This window comes from Oncorhynchus mykiss, chromosome 30 (assembly GCF_013265735.2).
Source record: "Oncorhynchus mykiss isolate Arlee chromosome 30, USDA_OmykA_1.1, whole genome shotgun sequence".
Classification (NCBI taxonomy): Eukaryota; Metazoa; Chordata; class Actinopteri; order Salmoniformes; family Salmonidae; genus Oncorhynchus; species Oncorhynchus mykiss.
Genome location: NC_050570.1, coordinates 9525380 through 9537818, shown reverse-complemented (window position 1 = coordinate 9537818; position 12439 = coordinate 9525380). Strand labels below are relative to the sequence as shown.

The 12439-nt window shown below is 43.2% G+C and overlaps 1 protein-coding gene across 2 annotated transcripts in view; it reads right to left on the bottom strand.

The window, feature by feature from the left end:
• Positions 1 to 1139: 1139 nt before the first annotated feature.
• Positions 1140 to 12439, bottom strand: part of LOC110521283 (protein inscuteable homolog) — a 78064-nt gene continuing 66764 nt past the window's right edge. For both annotated transcript variants that reach the window (XM_021598740.2, XM_036969430.1), the window contains exons 7-13: positions 11325 to 11450; positions 6278 to 6449; positions 5877 to 6055; positions 5297 to 5363; positions 3788 to 3943; positions 3385 to 3461; positions 1140 to 2117 (exon numbers count right to left, since the gene is read on the bottom strand). In XM_021598740.2, the coding sequence (XP_021454415.2) occupies positions 1989 to 2117; positions 3385 to 3461; positions 3788 to 3943; positions 5297 to 5363; positions 5877 to 6055; positions 6278 to 6449; positions 11325 to 11450 (906 nt within the window). In that variant the 3' untranslated portion in view covers positions 1140 to 1988. The remainder of the gene's footprint in view (positions 2118 to 3384; positions 3462 to 3787; positions 3944 to 5296; positions 5364 to 5876; positions 6056 to 6277; positions 6450 to 11324; positions 11451 to 12439) is intronic.

The window sequence follows — 12439 nt, the reverse complement described above, 5'->3', positions numbered from 1 at the left end:
TTCTCCTCTGTGTCCTGTTCTACTCTGTGTCCTGTTCTACTCTGTGTCCTGTTCTACTCTGTGTCCTGTTCTCCTCTGTGTCCTGTTCTACTCTGTGTCCTGTTCTCCTCTGTGTCCTGTTCTCCTCTGTGTCCTGTTTTCCTCTGTGTCCTGTTCTCCTCTGTGTCCTGTTCTCCTCTGTGTCCTGTTCTACTCTGTGTCCTGTTCTACTCTGTGTCCTGTTCTCCTCTGTGTCCTGTTTTCCTCTGTGTCCTGTTCTACTCTGTGTCCTGTTTTACTCTGTGTATTGTTCTCCTCTGTGTCCTGTTCTCCTCTGTGTATTGTTCTCCTCTTTGTGTCGTTCTCTCACACTCTCTACATATTTAATTTGGTTCCAACAAAGAGAGCAGGAGCAGAGTCCATCACAAAGCTCTCTGAACACAGCCCTATGTCTCCTCGCAGACACCACACACAGCCTTGACTGTTTCAACGCTGGGCCACAGTTAAGAGTCGGAGCTGAGCCTGTGCCCTAAGGTGAAATGAGGCAACAGACACAGAGAGAAAGGCCTCAATTGTCTCTCCAAGGACAGGAAAAGGTTGAGAGAACTTTCATCAAACACATGAGAATACAAAGCGTGCTGCTCTCCCCACTACTATCATACTGTACTAGTGGAGGAATGGTGCATGTCCCCATGGTTCTGAAACATCCATGACCTGATAGTTCAAAGCCACTAGTGGACCTTTGGACCCACTCCATCTCTCTCTCCTCTCTCTCTCTCTCTGAGCCACGGACAAAGGCTTTGTTCATCCCACACCATCTTTGTTGGTGATAAAGGAAGAAACTGGAGCATTGTTCCTTGGAGATGTGCTGTACGTCAGGCATTGTAGCAGCTCTCGTGAGAGAAGCATGGCTACAGACTTTGGACCCTCATTAGGCCTTATGAAGGGACACAAGGCATCATTGATTATTTAACAGTAATCTCCTCTGACGTGGTCTCGCTGTGATGAGCCAAGTTCTACCTTTGGTGTGGCATGATACTCGTGTTTTCGCTTAGTTTTCTCTGGTCACATTTAGCACAGCAGTGAAGCCTAGTTCCAATCGGGTCCCTTTCTGAATGGATACATGTCTTGACAGTGACAAAAAATACAGCATTCCATTATAAGATATTCTTCCCTTTATTACAGTATATGCATGCCATACTTTAAAATAGTAATTTAATAGAGATTGTGGTTTACAACACATTTACAGTATGTTTCTATGTAGCAAATTCAATGTTTTAGATCCAAGGCAAGACATACAGATACATTATTATAGATTTCAAAGCACTTTGTTTCCAAGGAAACCTACTTTAGAAGTCACCTCCCGCTCACAACAGCACACTAAAATCAGTGACCTAAATCATTACCTCCCCTGAACAAGAGAGCGAAATTAGATAATGTAATCAAATACCTTGAATATACTGTATGTCCACCAACAACTCATTAAACACATTCTTATCTGTAAGTAACAGAACACAATAGTAGTTTCTAATATTTGAACAACCCATTAAATTGGCAGCTGACACAAAATACTGATTATTTTTATTTCATGCATGGTGGCCCCATGTCCACTATGAATGTTATTATGAGATGAATTATAACCAATAAGTACGATTTCATGAATGCTGCCGACATGTACATGTCCCCGAGTTTCGGTGTTTTATACTCCGAGAATGTCAATTCTGTAATTATTAACAGCAATTCCGTTTATGCTCAGATTTTTGGGTATACATTTAATGTATGCTTTGGGATATAGGGACTGATTTCTGCAACCCCTCCTTGGTCTTGTGTGCTTTTAAGTCTCAGGCTGGAGTGAGTGGTCACTGAGACTCCTCCAGTGCCTGTGCACCCAACCCCTCCTTTGTCTTGTGTGTTTTTAAGTCTCAGGCTGGAGTGTGTGGTCACTGAGACTCCTCCAGTGCCTGTGCACCCAACCCCTCCGCTCTGGATCGTCCTATAAAGCTCTCTTCTCATACAAAGCTTTCTTCCATGTTGGAGCACAGCAGAAAAGAGTCCACCAGTCTGGGCTTGATCAGCTGCTGGTGGTCGGTGGCCTCGATGCTGTCTGGACACCCCGCTGCCAGCCTCCTCAGGGCAGCCTGCAGAGCACAGGGAGAGGGGTGGATCAGTGAAGACATTCAACACCTATTTAATCGACTGCACTGTAGCGTATGACATAGCACAGAATAAACCAATATTGATCACTATAGATATAGATCAATATAGACTACAAATCGAGATATAGCTGATTATCAGATATAAGTCCTTCAGCTATTTATTGATGGGCTGAGGTTTGACTGACACTGTGCAGTGCATGACTGCTTCAGTATTCTGTGTTACAGTACAACTGAGAGGGAGCATGGCAGTATGAAACAAGACAACAGTTCTACTCCAGCAGGGGAATGTCAAATATTTACTACATATTAGTTAACAAAATGTTCTCTGGAAGCCAACCCTCTTTGAAGGCTGGTTCAACACTGACAAAATCTCCATTATAACCCCTGGCAATAGTGATAAAAAATAATCCTATTAAACGTACTTAAGTATAACAAGCAGTGTAAAACAGTGAAGGAGAGAGCCCTTATGTGCAAGAACCGTCCAGCAATATTAATTAAGCCTCTGACTCTTTTACACCGGTCTAAAGAGCTCTTTATCTGGCCTGTGATCTGGCCTGTGATCTGGCCTGTAATCTGGCCTGCAATCTGGCCTGTGATCTGGCCAGTGATCTGGCCAGTGATCTGGCCTGCGATCTGGCCTGTGATCTGGCCTGTGATCTGGCCTGCAATCTGGCCTGCAATCTGGCCAGTGATCTGGCCTGTGATCTGGCCTGTGATCTGGCCTGTGATCTGGCCTGTGATCTGGCCTGTGATCTGGCCTGCAATCTGGCCTGTGATCTGGCCTGTGATCTGGCCTGTGATCTGGCCTGCGATCTGGCCTGTGATCTGGCCTGTGATCTGGCCAGTGATCTGGCCTGTGATCTGGCCAGTGATCTGGCCTGCGATCTGGCCTGTGATCTGGCCTGCAATCTGGCCTTATCAATTATGATCAGGAGAACTGAATGATAAAGGATGAACAGGAATACGTGTGAAATGTTTCAACAAAACCTGCTTCCTTATATAGTGGGATCTCCTTATGGTGAGAAGACTGGTTCAGATCAAGGACTGCTGTCTTTTTGTCCCATGGATATAAACCTCTCATTAAGTTATTAGACACACTTATGCACTGGGAAAAAATTACTTTACAGAGTGTAGCCCATGTTTGTGGGAAATATATTATTTACATGTTTTGGCTCACATTCAAACACATTCTCAGAAATATAACTATTGTACAAAGACAACCATACAAACACTTATTAAATATACCTACCAGGCATGCAACTAGTACAGAGTCACTGTTGTTCCGCTCCGCTGGTGAGCGACACAGTTCGATTAGTCGAGGGACAGCTGGAGAAATGGAAGACCATGGTCAGTTTAGAAATTGTGTTGTCGATTGACCTACACAAAGTTCCTATCATAGGAGGCTGCTGAGAGGAGGACGGCTCATAACAATGTCTGGAATGGAGTCAATGGAATGGTATCAAACACTTGGAAACCATGTATTTGGTTGAGTTCGATTACCATTCCATTAAATCCATTAAAGCCAATACTATGAGCCTGCTTCCCCAATGAATGTGCCACCAACCTCCTGTAGTTCCTATAACTACTGTGATTACGAGAGTAAAAAAGGGTTGAAAAGTATGGGGACTGGTTTGACCTGAGAGGGCCTCTACCTTGCAGCTGGATGGCTGTTTGGGCTATGTCCGGGTCTCTGCTCAGACGGGCCAGTGTGACAGCGGCTTTCTGCTGGACCCTCTCGCACGCCGCGCCCTCCGATGGACTAGAGGAGGACGGCTTCTCACCCAGCAGCTGGAGCAGTCTCTCAACACCTAGCAGACACAACACACAACACAGACAGACAGAGGATGTAGACACATCACACAGACAGAGGAAGTAGACACATCAAACAGACAGACAGAGGATGTAGACAAATCACACACAGACAGACAGATGACATAGACAAACAACACACAGACACACAGAAGAAGTAGACACAACACACAGACAGACAGAGGACGTAGACAACAACACACAGACACACAGAAGAAGTAGACACAACACACAGACAGACAGAGGACGTAGACAACAACACACAGACAGACAGAGAAAGTAGACAACAACACACACAGACAGACAGAGGAAGTAGACACATCACACAGACAGAGGAAGTAGACACAACACACACACACAGACAGAGGACGTAGACACATCACACACAGACAGACAGAGGATGTAGACAACAACAGACAGACAGACAGAGGAAGTAGACACAACACACAGACAGACAGAGGAAGTAGACACAACACACACACAGACAGAGGACGTGGACACATCACACACAGACAGACAGAGGATGTAGACAACAACACAAAGACAGACAGAGGAAGTAGACACAACCCACCGACAGACAGAGGAAGTAGACACATCACACATACAGACAGAGGAAGTAGACACATCACACACATACAGACAGAGGAAGTAGACTTAACACACACAGACAGACAGAGGAAGTAGACACAACACACACAGAGACAGAGGACATAGACACATCACACAGACAGACAGAGGAAGTAGACACATCACACACAGACAGACAGAGAACGTAGACAACAACACAAAGACAGACAGAGGAAGTAGACACAACACACACAGACAGAAAGAAGAAGTAGACTCAACACACACAGACAGAGGACGTAGACAACAACACACAGACAGACAGAGGAAGTAGACACATCACACACAGACAGACAGAGGAAGTAGACACATCACACACAGACAGAGGAAGTAGAAACAACACACAGACAGACAGAGGAAGTAGACACATCACACACAGACAGACAGAGGAAGTAGACACATCACACAGACAGACAGACAGAGGAAGTAGACGCATCACACACAGACAGAGGACGTGAGAAACAGGTGAAAAAGACAAATCAAACATGGAGTCAGGGGCTTTAATACACAACATCAACAAGAAAGAGTCAGGGGACAGAGACTAAGAGGGTTGAGGAAGCAGGCAACATGGCAGAAATGTGGGTTTACGTTGTCATCTTGAGGATTATAAGAGAATTGCAATAAAAAAAAAAATCTCTGATTGTCATCTCTCTGATAACTCCCTCCTTGATATTAATCAATGTCTCTGTCATGACCAGCGAATACATGTGTGTAGATGTCCTAGATACCTTTCTCTTGCAGGATTTCAGGTGCAGACTGCTCCAAAACAGAGAGGTTTGCCAAGATGGTAACCACCTAAACGGACCACAGTCAACAGGGCATACCAGAGATTTGACAACACTCAACCCATTTTAGCATGCCTCCTTGTAAAATCGGATAGTGCTGGGCATGATTTACTCAAATTCTACAGTACTTTGAATTATGGTAAATCTGTTTTTATGGGATGCCCTCTTAGGAAATTAGGAAGATATGGCAGGTGTGTACACATGAAGGTGTTTACATACAGTGGGGCAAAAAAGTATTTAGTCAGCCACCAATTGTGCAAGTTATCCCACTTAAAAAGATTAGAGAAGCCTGTAATTTTAATCATATGTACACTTCAACTATGACAGACAAAATGAGAAAAAAAATCCAGAAAATCACATTGTAGGATTTTTAATGAATTTATTTGCTAATTGTGGTGGAAAATAAGTATGAATAAGTATAAGTAATAAGTATCTCCCGAGCGCAGCATTTTAACCAATCACTCTACTGAAACCACTGTCTTGGTTGAGTAATGATCTACATATAGATCAGCGTGTCCTCTACCTGGTCTTTAGAGTAGGGAGTATCAACTCTCTGGCGGTCTTTGCATGCCTGTAGGAGGATGTGGATGGCGTTGAGCTGGAGGAGGATCTCACAGGCCATGCTGTCGAAGAATGTGATGTTGGCAAGGGCAGCAGACGCCAGGAGGAAGACCTCACCACAGGAGGCACTCCCACACAACTCTTGAGGAAACACAAACATTCATCTTCAAAAATCACCTTGACCTCATGGACCTTACATTCATAGCTCCACCTTTGAATTTGAGTGGTTACCATTTTTTGCATCCCCATCCCAAAACTAAGTGAAGGAGCTGCCGTTCTCTTGTTTTTCCTTTAAAGTGTTTCAGAATGAACACACTGATCTAGCCACATCAAAGCCCTGCAGTACAGCAGCCATGCACTCACTGATGAGAGCGGTGACAATGTCCTCCATGCTCTCCAGGAAGCTGCCCAGGTGCTGGGTGGAGGTGTGGTGGGGTGAGGTGATCTGGGCCACCACTGCCGCTGCCTCTGCCCTCGCCGACTCAGCTCTGTTCTCATCGGTCAGGATGTCCGCCAAGCACAGGATCCCATCCACCTATAAGACGGGTGACGCAAATGCATAGCAGACAATGAGAAGCACATTCTGTTATGTCGAATCCTAATCCTAATACTAAACATAAAGACGCAAGGCAGTTAACCCACTGTTCCCCGGGCGCCGAAGACGTGGATGTCGATTAAGGCAGCCCCCCCGCACCTCTCTGATTCAGAGGGGTCGGGTTAAATGCGGAAGATGCATTCAGTTGAATGAATTCAGTTGTACAACTGATTAGGTATCCCATTTTCCCTTTTCCTCTACACCAGGCTACGCACACGCACATGCACACGCACACCATCGCACACACACACACAGTACAGTACAACACACACAAGTCCATTTGGAATTAATTGAAGAAGTCCCACATATGATAACCACATATGATGTAACAAGCCCTGAGCATCTCATTGGATCGATAGCTGCCTTTGATTCATCTAAGAATCCCTCTATAGTAGGCTCGATTTTTAGGCGGTCCAGACAGATAGTTAAGTGTCCTGGGTCAACCCTGGCAAAGTGTCCAGCTTATCCCTGGTTAAGTGTCCGGGGTCCACCCTGGTTAAGTGTCCAGTGCCAACCCGGTTGAGACTTAGCAGCCCTGCCCATAAAGAAATCACGATTAAACGACACCACTCTAATGTTACGGCCATCTCCCTCTGGGGCTGAGGGCTCACAGGGCTCACAGGGCTCACAGGGCTCACAGATCTCGCCTGCCATTTCCCCAACACGTGCACATCAGGTTTGGGGGTATGTGATTCACGTATCTCTCAAAATTGTCACCTCGTTGGTGCAGACCTAATGTCGTTGTTTCCTAATATAGTTAAGTGAAACAGGAGTATTCCAATAAAATCTGATTTTGTAACGGTAGAAAAAGCGTTGGGTTTGGCGATTTTATAAATAGTCTTGATGGGGAAAAAAGTGTGGATGTTCACCCCCCTCCTGCTGCTTTTATCTGAATACTAATTGGACATCGTTTGAGATGGTCGAGAAGTGTGTGTGTTTGTGTGTGTGTGTGTGTGTGTGTGTGTGTGTGTGTGTGTGTGTGTGTGTGTGAGTGAGTGAGTGAGTGAGTGAGTGAGTGAGTGAGTGAGTGAGTGAGTGAGAGAGAGTGAGAGTGTGTGAGAGTGTGTGAGAGTGTGTGAGAGAGAGAGATGTCTATACAGTGAACTTTTTCATCCAGGTTTGGAAATATAATATATTTATCCACATGGTGGCAATGTTGTGCAGACAAAATTCTGGTGCACGTCCCACTATTATAACAGTACCTTAGAGACCTTGCATCTTTGAGCAGTAGACCCGGCAAATATACTGTGAATAAAACTAAACCTTTTATTAATATTAGCATTTTTTTTTACCTCAAAACAGATAACCTGTCTAACTCTACCTTTGGAAGGATTTGACGGTCAAGTCTGTAATGGAAGCGACCAGTGTTAAAATACAGAGCACCCAAACAGAAAAACATTGCAATAATTGTCATTTTTAGCTTTTTTGTCTCTCTATCAAAACGTCTACAAAAAACTTTCAACGTGAGTAGAATTGTTTCGAGTGAGCACATACAAAGTATCCATCCTAGACACACCTGTCAGAGACATTTCCTGTAGAACATCACCATGAGCTTGATGATAGGACAACTCCGTATTCCTGTCTCCTAATACTTCACCAGCGTGCCGGCACGGCCCATCGACGCGGAACAATCCCCTCTTCCGCCCACCTCTCCCTCTTCCCGAAATATGCTGCACTGAGATGAACTTCTCATTCATATCTTGCCCCCGGTCTACTCCGGATGTCTTCCAAAATGTATTACTAATCGTGTGGAAGATGACACTTACTTGGCTCGACTACTTGTGCCTTTTAGAGTGCAGTAGACACAACCACGGAGGTTCAACTTCATCATGATCTTACTGTTTTAACCACAAGCCCCAACAGAAGTAAACAAGCTGTTTCCCACCAATTATTATTATATTTTGTGTTTACCTTTATTTAAATAGGCAAGTCAGTTAAGAAAAAAGTCTTATTTTCAATGACGGCCTAGGAACAGTGGGTTAACTGCCTTGTCCAGGGGCAGAATGACCGATTTTTACTTTGTCAGCTCGAGGATTTAATCTTGCAGCCTTTCGGTTACTAGTCCAACGCTTTAAATAAAATTGTGATAAATAAAAATATATACCAGTTTCATTTAAGGACAAAACAAATGACAGCTGTGCCATAGAGATTGCAAAATAATTGGGTAGAGATCTTCGATGTACCGATTCCATGGCACATGGTTTACGAATTGACATGCAATACAACACCAGATTCAAAACTTTGAATTTTTCTATGTAAATGACTACAATATACCAATATAATTTTATATATATATGCGGATACAACCTTCCCAGCTCTGCATATTTTGTTGCGAGGTCATTAGATCATTTATTTTGGTACTGTCCATATGTAGCTCATTTTTGGTCACATGTCCAGGAATGGCTGAAGAATTGAAACATTTACTTGGCGCTAACACTGCAGATGGCAACACTGGGTGACTTGAAAAGGCATAGTCAATCCATCAATAATACAATAATACATTTAGCAAAACATTTTATCTTTAATTTACAATCTGTAGAAACTATGAGAGTAGAAATGTTCAGAACTTTTGTGGAGCATCACAGCACAGTTGAAAAACATATGGCAAATTGAAATCTAATCTGGATGGTGTTAACTTCTTCTGCGGGACAGTTGATGCAATTAGCATGAGGTTGTAAATAACAAGAACATTTCCCAGGACATAAATAAATCTGAAATTGGCAGAAAGATTAAATTATTGTTAATCTAACTGCACTGTACAATTTAGAGTAGCTATTACAGTGAACGAATACCATGCTATTGTTTGATAAAAGTGCACAGTTTTGAACATGAAAAGTTATTAATAAACAAATTAGGCACATTTGGGCTGTCTTGAAACAACATTTTGAGCAATGGTTCATTGGAGTCTAAAACTTTGCACATACACTGCTGCCATCTAGTGGCCAAAATCTAAATAAATTGCACCTGGGCTGGCATAATACATGATAGCTTTTCTCTTGCAATTCAAAGCTGATGGTACAAAACAAATACAAAAAAGGTTGTTTTTTTCTTTGTATTATCTTTTACCAGATCTAATGTGTTGAATTCTCCTACATTCCTTTAACATTTACACAAACATCAAAGTGTTTCCTTTCAAATGGTACCAAGAATATACAAAACCTTGCTTCAGGGCCTGAGCTACAGGCAGTTAGATTTGGGTATGTCATTTTAGGTGAAAAAAAAGGGGGCCAATCCTTTAGTTAAGAGATAGATGGGAGGGGTTGAATGGTATACGGACTGATATACCATGGCTGTCAGCCGATCAGCATTCAGGGCTCGAACCACCCAGTTTAGAATTACAAATCATTTTTAGACTGCATATTGACTACAAGAAGCCCAAACAGATATAACGTTTTATTAAAACATAATAAATTCAATGCTTGCTTACATTTGTATACGATCACATGTCTCTCTATTGTGTGTGGTAATACTTGGGAACAGATTTACAAAATTAAAATAACTTGGAGCTGATTTTCTGGTGTTTTTAAAGTATTTTATGACCAACAAGGAAAATAAAATAAAAAAATAAAATAAGCATCCCGGAGTCGGAATGTCTACACTGTATTTCTGATCAATTAGATGTTATTTTAATGAACAAATAAATGAGCTTTTCTTTCAAAAACAAGGACATTTCGAAGTGACCCCAAACATTGAATGGTAGTGTATGTATGTATGTATGTATGTATGTATGTATGTATGTATGTTGCTCCAGTTTCAACTGATCTGCCTGCGGCTATGGAACCCTGACCTGTTCACCGGACGTGCTACCTGTCCCAGACCTGCTGTTTTCAACTCTCTAGAGACAGCAGGAGCGGTAGAGATACTCTTAATGATCGGCTATGAAAAGCCAACTGACATTTATTCCTGAGGTGCTGACTTGCTGGTCATTTATGAACATTTGAACATCTTGGCCATGTTCTGTTATAATCTCCAACCGGCACAGCCAGAAGAGGACTGGACCTGGTTCCTCTCTAGGGTTCTTCCTAGGTTTTGGCCTTTCTAGGGAGTTTTTCCTAGCCACCATGCTTCTACACCTGCATTGCTTGCTGTTTGGGGTTTTAGGCTGGGTTTCTGTACAGTACTTTGAGACATCAGCTGATGCAAGAAGGGCTTTATAAATACATTTGACTTGATTTGATGTATATAAATACATATATTTACCCCCAAAATATATGTGGGATTGGAAATGATGCAGACAATTACATTGACGGAAGCTACAGTCTATCTGCAATGTTAAAGCTGATCTACCCCTAAACAAAATATTTTAAAAATACATTTAACAAATGAAAAAGCATTCCGCTACTCTCATTGTTAGCACGTTTTCACCTGTGAAAACAAACTTGTGCCCCTATAAAAATATGCTGTGTGTGTGAGGCCTCCAGCCCCAGTGTAGTAGTTGAGCATTTATACATGCTCACTGGAAGACTAAACATCTCCCACCGAAGCTCTCACTCCAGCAGACCAATGTCTATCTGTCTGTTGGTCTGTCTGTGTTCTGCCGCTTATTAGTAAATACATTTTTGTGTACGGTTGTATGGTTTTATGGTTGATTGGTTGTGTGTGTGTCAGTTTGCATCTGCATGCATATGTTTCTGTGTAAATCTTTTTGTTTGTGTATCAGACACCAGTAGTGTTGGCTAACCACACCTCCACCCAGCACCTGGCACCTTTCTGGAGAGCATGCTGGACATGTGTCACTGCCGTCATCGGTGAAAACCAACCTCTGAATGGGTGTGTGTGCTAGTGTCTATGGGAATAAATGCCGCACTACACTACCTTCTCCAGCTGATTGATGCCCTCCTCCACACAACATATGGAGGCCACCGCCCTCAGGGCGTGCGCGTAAAGGTCGCTGAAGCAGTCCTGCCGGCAGATCTTAAACAGGGCCACCACAGCGCCCTCCTGTGGACAAACAAAACAACAACACCATTAGCATCATCATTAACATTAGCAGACAATGCTCAGTGCTTAACAAGCTAGCCTGAGCTTATGTTAAATTGATAGTCCCTCAAGCCAAACAGACTGTGTTAGCTCAAACCTTCCAATAGCCAAAAGTGCCCAAAAGACTTGCCAACAATTGACTATCCAACCAGGCCGAATAGTCAAGCCATTAGTGCTCAGTAGGCTTCCCAACCTGACAGGCTAGCCAGTGACTCAAGCTAACCCTAAGGTCAATGTCTGCGCCCTCATATTAAAAACATCCCCCAAACAGTCTGTCAGTTTAAGCTAGATATATCAGAGTTTGGATGAGTCTCAATCCAACGCATCTGCCTATGTAACTCTTCCACATCTGCCTATGTAACCCTTCCACATCTGCCTATGTAACCCTTCCACATCTGCCTATGTAACCCTTCCACATCTGCCTATGTAACTCTTCCACATCTGCCTATGTAACTCTTCCACATCTGCCCATGTAACTTTTCCACATCTGCCCATGTAACTCTTCCACATCTGCCTATGTAACTCTTCCACATCTGCCTATGTAACTCTTCCACATCTGCCTATGTAACTCTTCCACATCTGCCCATGTAACTCTTCCACATCTGCCTATGTAACTCTTTCACATCTGCCTATGTAACTCTTCCACATCTGCCTATGTAACTCTTCCACATCTGCGGGGAAAGGTGACAGAGCTTGAGCAGTGTTTGTCAGAACATGTGACATCCAGAAAATCATTCTTCTCACAAAACATTCTGTAGCGTCCAAACAGTTTGGCCTACAAACTATTATGACCATCACCACAAGTCCGTCCTTCCCAATTAAGGTGCCACCAACCTCCTGTATATCTCTCAGATATAGGACAGACACTTCAGTATTTTTGTGGGGGACTATCTGTTGTTCCATGTAGTGAATCTTTTTTTTATGTGTTTGTTTGGGATAAAAGCAGCAAG